Genomic DNA, 17981 nt, shown 5'->3' with positions numbered 1-17981 from the left:
TATGAGCAACCTTCGTGTTCATCCGAGTCTACCTTGAATTAAAGTTGCTGAATGTATTTGGGTGTTAGTTGTGTGTTTCTGTGGGCAGGTTTGACTGGACAGTGTAGTCAGCTGTTGTGTGTTGGCTGACTAGGCAGAATGAGCTCACTCTCTTATTGACACATGGGCTGGGCCAGGGCAGGGCAGGGTGGAGTGTCATAACAGGCTGAGACTGTGTGTGTGTGTGTGTGTATCTTGGGACAGGGTGCACTGGCAGTCTGTGAGAACAGGTTTTATTGGGGTCTCTACAAGCTACAGGTGTAGTACTATACTAGGAGGTCAGGTAAAGTCCAGCTACAGGTGTTGTATTATACTAGGAGGTCAGGTAAAGTCCAGCTACAGGTGTTGTACTATACTAGGAGGTCAGGTAAAGTCCAGCTACAGGTGTTGTATTATACTAGGAGGTCAGGTAAAGTCCAGCTACAGGTGTTGTATTATATTAGGAGGTCAGGTAATGTCCAGCTACAGGTGTAGTATTATACTAGGAGGTCAGGTAAAGTCCAGCTACAGGTGTTGTATTATACTAGGAGGTCAGGTAAAGTCCAGCTACAGGTGTTGTATTATACTAGGAGGTCAGGTAAAGTCCAGCTACAGGTGTAGTATTATACTAGGAGGTCAGGTAAAGTCCAGCTACAGGTGTTGTATTATACTAGGAGGTCAGGTAAAGTCCAGCTACAGGTGTAGTATTATACTAGGAGGTCAGGTAAAGTCCAGCTACAGGTGTTGTATTATACTAGGAGGTCAGGTAAAGTCCAGCTACAGGTGTAGTATTATACTAGGAGGTCAGGTAAAGTCCAGCTACAGGTGTTGTATTATACTAGGAGGTCAGGTAAAGTCCAGCTACAGGTGTAGTATTATACTAGGAGGTCAGGTAAAGTCCAGCTACGGGTGTGAGTTCAGTATATGAGCTATAAAGCCACAGTTGAAGAGGGTGTGTTTATTCACTCTTGGCTAAGATGTGCGTATTCAAGTGTAAAACGCAAATAATCTCAGCAAAAAAAAGAATTGTCCCTTTTGCAGGACCCTGTCTTTCAAAGATAATTCTTAAAAATCCAAATAACTTCATGGATCTTCATTGTAAAGGGTTTAAACACCATTTCCTGTGCTTGTTCAATGAACCATAAACAATTAATGAACATGCACCTGTGGAACGGTCGTTAAGACTAACAGCTTACAGACGGTCGGCAATTAAGGTCAGTTATGAAAACTTAGGACACTAAAGAGGCCTTTCTACTGATTCTGAAAAACACCAAACGAAAGATGCCCAGGATCCCTGCTCAGCTGCGTGAAGATGCCCTAGGCATGCTGAAAGGAGGCATGAGAACTGCAGATGTGGCCAGGGCAATAAATTGCAATGTCTGTACTGTGAGACGCCTAAGACAGCGCTACAGGGAGACAGGACAGACAGCTGATTGTCCTCGCAGTGGCAGACCACGTGTAACAATACCTGCACAGGATCGGTACATCCAAACATCACACCTGGGGGGAGAGGTACAGGATGGCAACAACAACAGCAGCGAGAGTTTCACCAGAAACGCACAATCCCTCCATCAGTGCTTAGACTGTCTGCAATAGGCTGAGCGAGGCTGGACTGAGGGCTTGTAGGCCGGTTGTAAGGCAGGTCCTCACCAGACATCACCGGCAACAACGTCGCCTATGGGCACAAACCCACCATCGCTGGACCAGACAGGACTGGCAAAAAGTGCTCTTCACTGACGAGTTGCGGTTTTGTCTCTCCAGGGGTGATGGTCGGATTCGTGTTTATTGTCGAAGTTACACCGAGGCCTGTACTCTGGAGCGGGATCGATTTGGAGGTGGTCCGTCATGTTCTGGGGCGGTGTGTCACAGCATCATCGGACTGAGCTTGTTATTGCAGGCAATCTCAACGCTGTGTGTTACAGGCAATACATTCTCCTCCCTCATGTGGTACCCTTCCTGCAGGCTCATCCTGACATGACTCCCCAGCATGACAATGCCACCAGCCATACTGCTCGTTCTGTGCTTGATTTCCTGCAAGACAGGAATGTCAGTGTTCTGCTATGGCCAGCGAAGAGACCGGATTTCAATCCCATTGAGCACATATAGGACCTGTTGGATCGGAGGGTGAGGGCTAGGCCATTCCCCCCCAGAAATGTCCGGGAACTTCTAGGTGCCTTGGTGGAAGAGTGGGTCTGTGGAACTTGTTCAGTTTTTGTCTCAGTTGTTGAATCTTGTTATGTTCATACAAATATTTACACATGTTAAGTTTGCTGAAAATAAACGCAGTTGACAGTGAGAGGACATTTATTTTTTTGCTGAGTTTATAAAAGTGTGTGTGATCAAATATCAACTCACCGCTCTGTGTCTGTGTGTGTGTGTGTGTGTGTGTGTGTGTGTGTTTCCAGGTGGTGTCCCTACCTTCAGGGGGTTGGAGGGTCTTGTTGTTCTGGGAGCACCAGCCTACTGGGTGGAGTTCGGCGGTCATGACATCACACCAGAAGTCGGCCTTGCGGTCATCTCCGTAGCCACTGAAGCGCAGCAGCAGCAGCTGGCCACAGGTGGTGACGATGGTGGCCACCCAGTAGGTGTCTGGGCTGCTCTTATTGGCCACCTCCAGCTTCATCCCCGGCTGGAAGCTGCTCTGTAGGCTGATGTCCACCTGCGAGAACCAATCAGAGAGCACCATGTCACACAAGAGCCTGCCCTCACTGACAGGTGAGCTTGATTTAATGGGCTTGCACTTAAGTGGTAAATGACGTGCATTGGGCGAGATATAGCACATCTATACACTGACATTCTAAAGTGAATGACATCACAGGTCTACATGCAGAATGAGGGACGTCTGACTGGCTCGCTGAGCCATGATTGACAGAGTAAAACACAGGTGGGCCACAAGTACTGAACAGGTATGACACAGGTGATTCCCAAAAGCTCCCCACCCACACTATCTGTTTAGGAATCTGTTTGTTCACAAGGGTCAAGGGTCCTTTAACGTTCCACTGAACTAGCAACCACTTTGAATATCCTAAACAATCTGGCCTTGCGGACAGTGACTCACAGAGAGAACATGAGAGAGAGAGAGAGAGAGAGAGAGAGAGAGAGAGAGAGAGAGAGAGCGAGAGAGAGAGAGAGAGGGCGAGTGAGAGGGAGGGCGAAAGAGAGGGAGGGCGAGAGAGAGAGAGAGAGACAGACAGAGACAAAGAGAGAGAGAGAGAGAGAGAGAACATATATAAAGGGCTACTACCAGGAAATGGATAATGTAATGTTTCAACCATAGCCCCAGGCTGCACTCACACATATCTAAAACCCATTATATAAAACACAACACACAAATGCACGCACGTGCACACACGGCCTGTGTTACTGGAGAAAAGCCAACATCTTAGAACTAAAAACAATGCAAATGGCCTCATGACTTCCTGAGAAAAACAAATCAAATATGCTGTATCACACTGGATGGCTTATGTAAGTGAGGCAGAGGCGGAGAGAGAGACAGAGACAAAGAGAGAGCGAGAGACAAAGAAAGAAAAACAGCGAGAGAGAAAGACAGCGAGAGAGAGAGAGAGAGACCGCAAGAGAGAGACAGCGAGCCCACAAGGAATCACTGTTTCAATTGGCACTAGGTCTGTTGAGAGCATGAGAGTTATTTCACTATTTCACAGAATCACATTTTCAGGGCAAATCATGCTCTTTTTCCTGTGACTCAATCCACTTACCAACAACACTCCCATTCAAATATGATCATCTTTCATGTGTCCAACCGGGCAATCACATCAGAGCACACCTCACAGACTTCAGTTCACACACAGAGCTTGAGCCCGCTTGAACTGACATCTATGAAATCAGTCAACGCCATTAAACCCACTGAAAGTCTACTTCCATACTGTACACTCCTTTCTTTCCGCTACATTATGTAGGATTACTTATGCATTCTCTTTTCCCATCGTCCCCTGCAGCTGTGTGGCAGGCCTCCTTAAGATAGCTGTTCCATCAGGCTTCACTACTACTACTAGTGGCAGTCTGACACTACACCAGGCAAGACTGGGGAGTACTGTAACATACAAGGCAGGGTTATTCAACTCTTACCCGACGAAGTCCAGATCCTGCTGGTTTTCTGTTCGACCTGATCATTAAATTGCACCCACCTGGTGTCCCAGGTCTAAATCAGTCCCTTAGAGGGGAACAATGAACACCCGCTGTGGTACGTACTGGTTACCAGGTCCAGAGTCGAGTTTGAGGGATACGTGCCTTTTTCCGTCCTTTTACAACTTCCATGGAGCTTGAGTCAATCTCTGAGTAATTGTGTGGGTTGTGTTCAATGCTAAATGTCACATGAATTTAAGTGTGTATGACGCCAAAATACACATGCACTGTGTACAGCACATTGGGAAAGTGTTCAGACTCTGTTTCTACAACTTGGAGTCCACCTGTGGTAAATTCAATTGATTGGACATGATTTGGAAAGGCACACACCTGTCCACAGTTGACAGTGCATATCAGAGCAAAAGAAAAAAGCCATGAGGTTGAAGGAATTGTCCGTAGAGCTCCGAGACAGGATTGTGTCGAGGCACAGATCTGGGGAAGGGTACCAAAAAAGGTCTGCAGCATTGAAGTTCCCCAAGAACACAGTGTCCGCCATCATTCTTAAATGGAAGAAGTTTGGAACCACCAAGACTCTTCCTAGAGCTGGCCTCCTGGCCAAACTGAGCAATCAGTAGAGAAGGGCCTTGGTCAAGGAGGTGACCAAGAAACCGATGTTCACTCTGACAGAGCGCATAAGTTCCTCTGTGGGGATGGGAGAACCTTCCAGAAGGACAATCTTCTCTGCAGCACTCCACCAATCAGGCCTTTATGGTAGTGACCAGACGGAAGTCACTCCTCAGTAAAAGGCACATGACAGCCGGCTTTTAGTTTGCCAAAAGGCACCTAAAGGACTTTCAGACCATGAGAAACAAGATTCTCTGGTCTGATGAAACCAAGATTGAACTCTTTGGCCTGAATGCCAAGTGTCACGTCTGGAGGAAACCTGGCACCATCCCTACGGTGAAGCATGGTGGTGGCAGCATCATGCTGTGGGGATGTTAATCAGCGGTAGGGACTGGGAGACTAGTCAGGATCGAGGAAAAGATGAACGGAGCAAAGTACAGAGAGATCCTTGATAAAAACCTGCTCCAGAGCGCTCAGGACCTCAGACTGGGGCAAAGGTTAATCTTCCAACAGGACAACAACCCTAAGCACACAGTCAAGACAACGCAGGAGTGGCTTCGGGACAAGTCTCTGAATGTCCTTGAGTGCCCAGCCAGAGCTCGCACTTGAACCCGATCGAACATCTCTGGAGAGAGCAGAAAATAGCTGTGCAGCAACGCTCCCCATCCAACCTGACAGAGTTTGAGAGGATCTGCAGAGAAGACTGGGAGAAACTCCCCAAACACAAGTGTGCCAAGCTTGTAGTGTCATATCCATGACGCGAGGCTGTAACCCCTGCCAAAGGTGCTTCAACAAAGGACTGAGTAAAGGGTCTGAATACTTATGTAAATGTGATATTTCCATTTTTTCTTTGTCATTATGGGGTATTGTGAGTAGATTGATGAGGGGGAAAAAACTACTTAATCAATTTTACAATAAGGCTGTAACGTAACAAAACGTGGAAAAAGTCAAGGGGTCTGAATACTTTCTGAACGCACAGATGCAACAATGAGGATGCAGGGTATGTCATCTTTGGTATGCGAGTCTCGGTGAACAGCAGTGACTATGAATATGTAACTATTTGAGTGTGGTCTTCAAGCAGGTAAGTCATGCCTGAGCCTATGAGCCTAACTACACTGCTTAACATCATTAGCTAAAGTACATTCTCACTCAAACACAAGTTTAAAGGGATTTGGGTTATGGAAATGTAAACGTGTGTTTCTCACTCACATGTTTGAAAGCGGTGTGGGGGGCAGCGGTCTCCCCCGTCTCCTCTAGGTACTCCTCCCAATTAAAGTCGGCCTCTTCCTCCATGGAGTCTGCGTCTGATAGGAAGAAAGCCCGTCAATCATTTTGACCGCCACCAACCCAGTCACAAAACATTAAAAATCACCATAAATACCAGCATAACATCGTCACACTCTATAACGACATGTTTTATTTCATTATCTAGCAGAAACAAAATCATTCAGTCGACATTCATACCGGTTATTAGACTAGGGTGATATCGTCTATATGAATGCAGCTGCAACTGTATCGAAGCCAATTGGATGCAGTTTTCATCATTAATCGCAGGCGATAGGTGCAATACACATCCCTGCATTCTGAATTAAAGTTCGGTTCTCACTGTGAACCCGAATGAATACATCCAATAAAATAAACACTAGCCCTATAGGCTTTGAGAGGTCCCGTGTGGCTCAGTAGGTAGAGCATGGCGCTGGCAATGCCAGGGTTGTGGGTTTGAATCCCACGGGGGGACCAGTACGGGGAAAGATTTATGCACTCACTACTGTAAATTGCTCTGGATAACAGAGTCTGGTAAATGAATAAAATGTCCAATTCAAATGCCTACGCTGCGTTGTAGGCTCATGTCTCTTCAGTAAATCCGAGCTGGATTTTCTTCTCCAGTCTATCCCATTCAAACAACTCGAGCCTATGTGCACGTTGTAAATTTAAATCTTAATTGGCTCATTTCAAACTGTCGTTGATGAGGCGCCATCAACCTGAATTGGGGGATCCTCCAGCATCGTTTAAATCTCCAGTTTGCGAACAGTTTGGCTTCCCAGTAGATTACAACGCCGATGGACAGAGAGTTGTGGATAAAACCGTATGTAGCCACTGCTCAACGAGAATAGTCTCTGCAGGTGCCAACACCTCAAATACGCTGACATCACCCCAGTATACCGACGGAAACGCAAAGAAACATAACATCGTCTCACCTCTGCATTCAAGCATTCCTTGGCAGCTGATTCTGACTGGGCCAAAGAAATGACAGGAGTGATATAGGTAGACTTTGTTTATATTTTTTGAGTCTTTGGTTAACAGCCGCAGATATGCGCCCATTCTCGGTGGTTGAGAACAAGAGGGATTCAGCACCTCGTGACAATGCTCGAGCCACGTTACAAACTTCCCTCTTGCACTCATTTCAGCAAACAGGTCTCTGCTCTATGTAAGCAAGCCAAAGCTCTCAATGAATTGGCCAATGCACACTGTGAAGGCACTTAACAGTGACAGCCCATTACATTACCCCGGGAATGGTTGATGTCCCATGCTACAGACAAGCCCTCTTCATCAGAGTCACAACTGTGCATCTGGCACTTAAGGAGGCAGTGTCATGGTGCGTTCGTAACCAAGTGGGAAGTGTTAATTACTAGTGGGGAAACGCGTCTATCATCCTGAGCACCCACTTCTCCGACATGGTGACCTCTGACGTCACCTAGTAAGGAAATGGCCTTTAAAACAGTATTTTCTGCAGTTAAAATATATCCATTACGGTGGTTTTTGAACTCTATAATTTGTTTAACAAGCATGATGGTTGTACTTTCAGTTTATAGTTGACGCAGCTTGTTGGCCATTAGCCAATCTGCATTTATCAGCGAGTTGAAATAACATGAACGCATCCAACTGGTATTTACGACTTCACAACTGGTACATTTCCACCTCCCACATGGATACAAACGCAGCATCAGAGTGGAAAACCGACAGGCCCAACATAACAATCCTGTCACAACAGACAACGCCAGGAACATTGTGAATGCTGAACATTGAGAATGGCATTTCATTTTCCGCTGTACTGAAACTGAACCGTGACCCCAAATCCGCAATACGTACCCAACTGTGGGTTTGGTGAACCGTTACACCGTTACTTATAGAAGTATGAGATACCAGACCCGGTCTCAGGGATGGCGAACTCTGGAGAGCCCTTCGATCCCCACTGAGTTGGGTAGATCTGATCCCCAATGTACTTTAAAACTGGAGGAATTTTTGCCTCTAGGGCACACCAGACAGCTTTTAGGGGACCTGTTTTTCTGGATAATGTGTTTTTTTATGATTGTGTTTTGCTTTTCATGTATTGTTGTGTAATAACGTATATTTTAATGTGTATATTGATGTGTAGTTTAATGTGTATATTGTAATTTTACGTGTATTCTTGTGCTAAACAGGGCTCATCTGGAAAAGAGACCTTGGTCTTAGCATGGATTCCCTGTCAAAATAAAGGTGAAATAAAATGAGAATAAATTACAATGCAGTGGAGAAAAGACAATAGGAATAATGTTGTAAATAAAACAGTATATGTCCTCAGTCGCGAGCGAAAGAGTCGAGTGGAATACAGTATGCGTGGAGTGGGGAAAAAATGTGTACGCCTTCATTCTGCAACGATCAAAGTCACTGTGTAAACTGATACGTCGTAATAAGCATAAACAAAACATACAGATTTAACGAGACAAGCGGGGTGAGATCTGATCACACACACACCAATGTCATTTCTCTAAATCTATGGGGAAGGACATTTATAAAGAACACAGCAGGAACCAGCTGAAACTAAGTTTAGTCTCTTGTCAAGCATTCAAAATTAGGTCACTTGAAAATGTATCTGATCTTTAATGAGTTTTATGTGTGTGTGTGGGTGTATGTGTTCCAGGTCTTACGTAATGCCACTAATGTTTCTCCTCAAGGTGAGAACGGTTTAATTTGCCCGTGGGAGACTGTTACTTGGACAAGGTATAATGTGTCTTGTGTTTGTGTGTGTGTGTGTGTCTGTGTGTGTGTGTGTGCGTGTGAGAGAGAGAGAGAGAATCTGCATCTCTTGTTCCTGCTGTGTGGTTTCTCCTCTCTAGGCTGTGTCTCATGGGACTTAGTGTGTGGGACTTAACCTGCACTAATGAGAGAGAAGAAACTACCGGTTGTTGTAGTCGGGGGGCTTTCTGAAAAGAATCTGCTAGGCTTGCTCTTCTCCCTTACACATAGCAGTGTGTGTGTGTTTGTGTGTTCACACTCCCCATCCCCAGACCTTTACAAAGGCTATGACGTCATACCTTCCACTGTCCATCTCAACCTGATTCAAAGGGGTCACGTTACGAACGCTGCTTTTAACAAAAAGTAACCTTGTCATTCAAGCGTATTTGAGATTTAGAAAATCACTTTAAAAATCCTTTAAAATATGTTTTATAATTACAAAATATGTTAGATCAACCGTGGTGTTGAGAAAACGCTCCTAGGCGAGTTGTATTTCCTCTTTCCTGTCCGCCCAACAAAACTTTCCGGTTTTCTATTTCTTTTAATCCAAGTTCCACTTTTCAAGTCTGTTTATCTGATAAGAAGCACCTTGTAGGGCTGAACAGAACAAGGAAGTGAACACAGGAAAACCATGACATAGAAACTAACTATGACTCCACAGTCAGCTCATACTTCCCCACACCAATGACCAGGTAAACTGGACCAGATTCTCTCACAGCTGGACACAGTGGCTACTGCAGATTCATGCTGAATAATCCAAACCCCCCAAAATAGCCCTGCACTACACGCATTCTGAGACCTCGATGAAGGTCAATAATGGTGTGGCATGTAAAAAGGAATGGGAAAAATTGGAAATTGGCTGCTTATCACAACCCGCTGTTGTGATTGTGAAACAATGGAGATTAATGGTTGGGCCCTTCATGTGTCATCAAAACAATGGAAGACAAAAAAATGAGGAAGAGATAGAAGATTAAAAAGTGTAGGTAAAATCCCTCACCTGAGTGCACCCGTTCATCTCTCCCATTGGCCGGGCTGTGGGATTTCCCCACGGAGTGGGCCAACGGCCTGTCCTGTGGGCGGGACTGCATCCTGCTCTCTCTTCCTGGTGACCTTTACCCTTTTACCCTTTTGTCCGTCTGTCTTCAGACTCCCCAGTCTTCACTGCATCTCCCTCATTCCTCCACTGTGTCACACAAAGGAGGAGTTAAGTAGGAATGGAGCATTAAAATCCATACCATGTCCATCTAAACAATGACCACTATAACGAAAGATAATACAGGCATTTATTCCAGACCATACAGATGAGAAAAATGAAGAAACCCGCACACTGCTCTTGCTAGCATCACTGCTCGTTATTAAGCTTTACGTATCGGCCTCATGACCTTCGTCAGGGCTTGTGAGTTTAAAAAAAATAATTTATGAGCACTTGTGTAGACATAGCTCCACCCACATTCGTTCCAGGCATCGAATGGGGTTGGAGTCGAACAATGTGCATTTCATAAATAGTGTACATAAAACACATTTAACACATCTGTAAAGCCACAATGAGCACATCGACTCACCGAGCAAGTTTTCATAAATCATTGGGTACAGTGCAAGAAAAACGTCAGAGTAATCTGAAATAGGGGACATTAATTCATGTTTACATTTACAACATGTATTTCATCATTAAGACCTTTTGGGAAATGTCTGGAGGGTGAACATCCAAAGACATTCTATTTTGCTCAGAGTATTATTCACATCACCTCCCCTGTCTGATATCTTAACTTTCATTATGCCACAAAATCTAAAAAAGGGTAGAAATATATTTTTTTAGGTCATTAAAAATGTACCGTGACTGGATAGTCCCTGTCGTTTCTCCTGATTGAACTTGTTCACTAATTCTCTGTTGGAGAAAACGAGATGTTTTGCCTACAGACCAGCCCACCGTGCAGACGGAACAGCCTCTGTTCTACTCATTATACTTGTACAGCATAGAATACCTGCTCAGCACAGTGCATTTCTACTGTGTGCCTCTGCTTGGTTCAGTCTACGAGAGCAATGTGCAGTTTCTGCTGTCGTGGATTTGCATACCTCAGCACAGCTCTTCAGCCACAAGAGATAACCAATCACAGTTGAAATAAGGTTGAAGAACAGGACTGACACAGCAGAACCTCATAAAACCATGCCACAAAGCTCAGCGTTACATAAACCATTACGGAAGAAGAGGTGTTTTAAAATGGCTTAAAAATCGCTCGCATAGGAATCGTAGCGCTTAGTCATAATTTACTCATACTTTTGCTTTATCTTAAAGGTCTTAGAGGAAAACAAACTAAATAGGTTCCTATTGTTTTCCCACTCTGTCTCTTTCCCAGATCACATGGTTACATTTGGGATATTTTGGGATAACTGCCATTTCACTCAGCCTCCGCAATGACTCACTGTAACTGCACACACTTCCATCAAATGTTCAATTAACACTGATTCATAGAGCAGATTCATACCAATTCCCTTCAATCAAACTAATACACAAAAACAACTCTCTGCAGACTTCGCAAATTTGCCTAAGCATTCAAATCCCCATTCAAAAGAGCAATAGGCAATGTTATGTGCTTGTCATCATGCGTTTTTAGAACAGGAGGAACATAATTGGCAATGCATTGAAATCAACTCGTTGCTTCATTGCATAGCTGTGTCCTTTCACGACATGTAAATCCTTCTGAACGTGTCCTCCGTCACGCAGGGATCCAAACACACATCTATCCATAGCGTAAACAACAAGCTGGTCTAATTGGACTCACATGACGCTGCCCCCTGTCCCTCTCCACTCTGTCTGATAGTCCACATCCTCCGGGACGCAAACATAGGATCCATCTGACTACAGACCATAAACTATCAGAGATCACAGGCAACAAGGTCCATTAAATAACTCAAATGTAGTATAAACCACAATGTCTAGGACACAATCAGAGAAAATCACAGATTTAGAGAACCGAGCAACTTGTCTCACAGAGGGTCACTTATCCCAGAAATGATCTCACTGATTTAAATTGAAAATGTTCACTATTATAGCATTCAGTCAGGAGGATCTAAGGCTGCGTTTACACAGGCAGTACAATTCGGATTTAAAAACTAATTCTACTAATAGTTAAAAATATAAAACAATCGGCCTAACTAAACCACTAAATTAAAACATATTGGTCCATACTGGTCCCCAGCATCCCAGTGAGCAGCCCAGATTGGATCCTGTGGATTAGGCTGATCTGTGTGTTAATCTGAGACGCAGGTCTTTCCTGGTTAAAGCCTCATCAGATTGAGATGGTGGGGGGGGGTGTAATGGGTTGGCCCTGATGAGTCCAGTAGACACCACACGCCGTCCCTTAGCTGCCTTTCTCTAAAACCCCAACCAGGACAATAGAAAGACATAGTGGGGAATTAACAGATTAACTAACACTATTTGGGCTGGGTGTGTCCTTCCTCATCTCCCGTCATGTTTTTGTTTGTAGGTATCAACATTTGACCATTTATCCTGCGAAGAGTAACGATATCTCTCAATGATTTCTACACTTCTGTTTGATCACTCACTATGTAATCCACAATATCACATCCAATGAAATATTTCATGATTTTTCAGTATCTATGATGTATATGTATAATATATCAGTATAATATAGTGTCTGGTCTCTATGGCTCATCTAGCCTTGGTGTGTTCCTTATTACACAGCCTGTGATGCTGTGTGAGATCAGCTGACTGAGATATTTAAAAGACTGAAGAGCAAACAACTGCCCCAGGCAGACAGGCCACAATGCACAGTGGCAATGAGAAAACATACTAATGGGCAGCCTACTGCCTACAACAGCAGCTTCAGGCAACTTCTCCAGCATCAAGCTATTGTCTGAGTAACATCACATCAGAAGGTCTATATAATTACATTTTCCATAAACTCAAAAATAATCGAAAATAGATGGAAATGGATCTTGTTTGATCTTAATCCAAATGTCATGTTGTATAATATATCTTTATCTTCTTTGAAGAAAAAACGTCCGATGTAGGCCAATCACTGGACAGCTTTTTTGCACATTGTGTCTGTTATGCTGACTTATTTCCTCTCCTCCAGACATTGAGTTGCTCATGATCTGGTCAAAAAAAAGAAAAACATTTTTTTTGAAACTCCTGTGATTCATTCAGCCACACAACTCACTGAACTCATAGTGGAGAAAACGAAATGTGGCTTTCTTTACGTTGCAGTGAATCTAGTCAGCCATGCACAATTAGCCTGGGGATGTTGTTACATTGTCATTATTTCACCTGAAACTACAGCAGACACCTTTGAACTGACTCACAATCTTGGCCTGATGACTTAATACATCCGTTTTCCATATCACGTTGTTATGTAAATCACCTTGAAAGATGTGTTAATAATGTAAGTTGTTCTTGGCTAATCAAATTCTCTGTCTTCACTCACAAAGCAGAGCCAATCCATCAATATTTTATCTGTTCTTCCTTTAGAACCTTATCAGGGACATTTACATACAATGGCAAGTGCTTTCAAAAGATCGATTATGAACGGCGCTGAGGAGCACATGAATAAAACCATCAATAACCATGCATCCTTGATCATCTTTACCCCTATACCAGATCCCTGGACACTTCATAGGGTTTTACTGTAAAGAGGCGAGATCTTCTCCGTGATGTTGCTTACTTCCATTCCATCTAGGCTACACCAGTACCAAGGCAAAACGAGCTCACATGAGAGCCTCCGACCTGCCGTATGTTTTAGGGTTTTATAGCAATAGGCAGCCTGAATACGCATGAGAGTGCAAATGCACATCACTGTTCATTCGGTAACGTGGTTTTATTTTTATATTCATTATGGAGCCGAATGTAATCCCGAAGAGGGATCATCAGAATAATGCGCAGCTAAACTCCGGATTTGCTGACCGCCCGCAATAAAAAATAAATAATTAAATGGATATATGCGCGGTTTAACCCAATTAGCAACTTCATCATACACATTTGGCATAACGTCGGATTGGGAGAATTACCTCGTGCAAATTTTACAATCATCAAGATTGGATGTTAAAACCTTGATGGATGATTAAAAAGACAAACGGAACCGCTCATCAGACCATTATTCTATGTCTACTAAATAACGATAAAAATGTTTGATTGTAACTGCTAATGCTGATAAAGTGAAACAGGAAATGTAGCTAGGCGTACTGTGCATTTGTGGGATACGGGTGTCGCCGACGTCCTCTCAGTGCGTTACACAGTCAGTCATTTGTATATGGCACTTCGCTAATGTACTTTGTACACAAAGTATTGCAGCGGAAAAAAACTCTAACAGTATTGCTAAACGTCTACTTCCAATTTAATTCATTAGAGCTTGTTAATGCGCACCAAAAGAAACTGAAACTGGACGGTTAACTGCAGTAATTTTATTTTTTCCTCATTCAAAGATTTTACATGCAGTTTTTTACACACCAAAACCCGCCATGTTGAAAGTGGTTTGACATATTGGCAATGTCCGGTATTTTCCGATGCCTTTGCGCACCTATGTGTGGGGGAAAATGTGACACACCTACACGTTTAAACTGTAAATATGAACATTTAAAATGAAGTCAGGGGTGTGAATTTATGAGTATTTCACTATTTTATCGTTTTTAGTGGAAAGCAGACCGTTAGATGGAAATTCATTTATCAGGCTTATTGAAATGTGTTTTTCCTACGCACGGCAAGCATTAAAATAAATGTTTATGTAACCAATTTATTTTCGCATCAAGGTTTATATTAAATAAAGAAAAACAATCATACTAACTAAATTGAAAGTGCCACGAAGCGACGTTCTAACCGCATATGAAAGCTATAATTACGCACGTAAAAACACTTTGAACAACTTGGCTCCTGAATGCGCCAGTATTTATGTTTCTAGAGAAACAGCCTCGAGTAGGAATGGTTAAAGGTTTTAGCCAGGAAAAACCTTTCACGGTAGATATTTCGTCGAGAAAACGACGGCTCTGGATTAGTAACCTACATAAATATTTAAAGAAGCGTCAACCTGTCACCTGTCTTACCTTAATGATGTTTTTTTCGCGTCTAATTTGCGAGCCTTTTTCGTTCGGTGGAAGCCAGCGAGCGACGTCTTCCAACTGCACAGCACAGAGATCGTTCCAATATGGCATCCCACATCTGCGCATGTCCAAAAAATCTTCAGATTATTTTCAAGCCAACTCCTTCAATGACCTTTAGTGCAGTTACGAATTTTTTTCTGCCAATTATAAATAGAATGTCGAAGTAGACTACCCACCCCCATATTTTAACCCCTCGGTCTTTCATAGCTGAAATACACAACACATAGATAATGTTACCAGTGTGTTTACACAATGATGAAGCCACTATTTTTACACTTCTGAACCAATTTTTGTATTGTATCTTTATTTAACTAGGCAAGTCAGTTAAGAACAAAATCGTAATTACAATGACGGCCTACCACGGCCAAAACCTAACCAGGAAGACGCTGGGCCAATTGTGCGCCTCCCTATGGGAATCCCAATCACGGCCGGTTGTGATACAGCTTGGAATCGAACCAGGGTCTGTAGTGACCCTTCTAGCACTGAGATGCAGTGCCTTCATCTGCGCCACTCGGGAGCCCAATTCATGATAGATGTAATGACATTTCCGAATACGTTTTTTATTGTCGAGACTAATTGTTTCATTGTTTTAAAAATGGGAATATAGGCTATATTATATTAAGGTTGTTTTTACATGTGAAATATAAGTGTCCAATACACAAATCCCAACAGAAGTCAATAGGCATACTGTATAGTCAAAGATAAAAACCTGTTTAAGCCTGGAGACAAAAATGCTTGTCTAAACAACTATTTGACTTTCAAATAAATGAACGAACGTGTAGGTCTATGCATGTACTACCCCCTTCTTTGAGAATTCCATTGGCACTGTTTCTGACTGTTACAGTCGTGTCTTGACATACTAACCTTTCCTTTCGGTTAATTGTGTGTTTTTATTAAAAATTATACTATTCAACAGATAATGAAACGTAACTCAAAGTTTAGTGTGCACGAGAGACATAATGTCTTACTGATTACAAGGGAATTCAGTGTCACATACTGCACAGAAGTAGTATTTATTTCATGGTATTCATTTAAAAGATAAGTCAAAAAGGTATCGTTTTTTAACAGCTCGGTTTGTGTTGTTTTTGTCATGTTAGTGCATAAAGTCGAAACTTTTTCCGCTTGACTGAAAACTGAAAACGTTTATGCACTTGATTAAAACACTTAGAGTAGCCCACATGAGATAAAACCATTGATATTCATTGATAAGTATCTCATGATCATTCTGTCAGTCAACCAAACCCTTGTATTCATGTGGTCCAGAAGCAAATTGGGGTACAAGGGCTTCATATGGTCCCAGTTCGGCCCATGTGTCCAAAGTCCCGATTTGAAGGCAACTCAGCAAGGCATGAACATTTTAAGTTTCCATGAATTGAATTGTATTATCAACCATAATATGACCAGGGTTTCTTCATGACTATGTAACAAAAGCATTGCATTCAATGGATATTGCATTAGAAGCAGGCCTATTGTCCTGTTAGATTTTTTGGAATGCCTGATGTACTGAAGTGACTCGTTTTATTGCTCTCACTTATTGACACATATTTGCCATGGCTACTCTATTCGGAAGATGAACCATTTCATCAAATAATTGTTATAGCGTTCAAGCATTACTGTAGTCAATACTATCCTCTAGTGGTAGAGCGTGTGTAGGCCCACTCGCCAACTGAATGGGAATAGACAGACATGATAAGGGTATAAAATAGAACACATTTTAAACTGTCTTGAACTGGGTATCATATCTTGTGAGGATATTCTTTTGACTAAATAAATGTACATTAAAACTATGTATGATTGTTTGAAAACTATAGCTTCAACAGTGTATGGTGGAGGTTTTAGGCCAGACTGTGAGTAAATCAATTGTTTTAAATTGCGGAACAACAATGCAAAATCTAAATTGCGCAATATAGACCTACTTGTTGGATCATGATTTTGGGAAATCCTGCAACCTCCTTCGGCTGTCATCATCCCATAACAGTGCTAGAATGAATGAGCATCATCTTCCACTTGCAACTCAAACAAAAAAATAGGCCTACCGAATAGTCTGAGTTGCCTAGCCACCACCGGCCTCATCCGCACCCCTCTGGTGAAGCGAATGCCTCTCCGCGGCTTCGCGCCTCCGGGTCCATCCCCGTGGAGGGAAGTGTGCGTGTGCACGTGGTGGTGAGGTGCTGGTGACAGATGGTTGGTTTGTAGCGCGCGGTTTAATCTGCCAGAGAAGAGATTTTAACAAGTGCGCGGGGGAACGGATTATCCCCCACGTGCGACGCATGCATTGCACGGGCCACTGCCCTTTGTCTGTGTGCCAATCAGAAGAAAAGTGATGGTTTGTCTCTATATCTCAATAACTCCCAAATTCATCTAGCCTGCCTTGACAATGACCATGGAGTAGGCCTATCATAAACCATTGGATTGAATGAAATGCCATAGGCCTATTGCAAACCCACAGGCTATGGCTATTGATTGAATAAGTAATTAATCAGTAATTAATTAGATGCCAACTTCCTCATCATTCCATAACTGGACAATAATGGCTTCATGACAAGGCACTAATGCACACAGCCCCTTAATCTCCAACTAAAGGCCATTCAAAATCCGTGTTGTTTATTAACACTTGAAAGGCTTTGAGGGATTCCACTTTGAGCCAATGAGTAGTTATTCTGACTGCAAAATAACAGTCTTATAAATACATTTCATATACTATTGCACAAATAATCATTTGGTTGTGTGTTATGAAGGTTTGGGTAACATTAGAATATGTTACCCAATAAAACAAATCAAAGATCATTTTCATTGGTTTATGTTAGTGTAGGCTATCTGTGGTGCACATGGAACAGTTATTCTTGGAAAAGGTGACATTTTGAAATTGAGATAATCTCTTATATTTTTTTTATTATTTGGCAAAGGTACGTGTTTTGGAAACCTCAGAATCTGCTCTTTCTGATAGTATATAGAAGTCAAAGGGTCTTACCTGCATGTAACTCTGTATGAGCCTCAGAGGATTTTAAAAAGTCACTTTTTGGTGCTCTGATTCCCTGCCTCTGTGTCAATTCCAACTAAACTGCAATGTCTCTTCATATTCAATTTGACAATTGACAATATTGTCACCCATCAGATTATTGCCAATTTAATTTTGTATTTAGACCAAC

At 42.8% G+C, this 17981-nt stretch overlaps 1 protein-coding gene across 5 annotated transcripts in view; it reads right to left on the bottom strand.

Moving 5' to 3' along the window:
- The window catches only part of LOC115133816 (scm-like with four MBT domains protein 2), a 53086-nt gene extending 38211 nt beyond the window's left edge, over window positions 1–14875 (bottom strand). For 4 of the 5 annotated variants that reach the window (XM_065021649.1, XM_065021653.1, XM_065021652.1 and 1 more), the window contains exons 1-4: window positions 14776–14875; window positions 9719–9904; window positions 5935–6029; window positions 2437–2677 (exon numbers count right to left, since the gene is read on the bottom strand). In XM_065021649.1, the coding sequence (XP_064877721.1) occupies window positions 2437–2677; window positions 5935–6029; window positions 9719–9809 (427 nt within the window). In that variant the 5' untranslated portion in view covers window positions 9810–9904; window positions 14776–14875. Of the gene's footprint in view, window positions 1–2436; window positions 2678–5934; window positions 6030–9718; window positions 9905–12632; window positions 12838–14775 lie in introns of all 5 variants that reach the window. The other variant, XM_065021650.1, reaches the window with a different exon arrangement.
- Window positions 14876–17981: the final 3106 nt, after the last annotated feature.

The sequence above is a fragment of the Oncorhynchus nerka genome, linkage group LG8, assembly GCF_034236695.1.
Source record: "Oncorhynchus nerka isolate Pitt River linkage group LG8, Oner_Uvic_2.0, whole genome shotgun sequence".
NCBI lineage: Eukaryota > Metazoa > Chordata > Actinopteri > Salmoniformes > Salmonidae > Oncorhynchus > Oncorhynchus nerka.
This window is presented reverse-complemented; position numbering and strand designations above follow the sequence as displayed.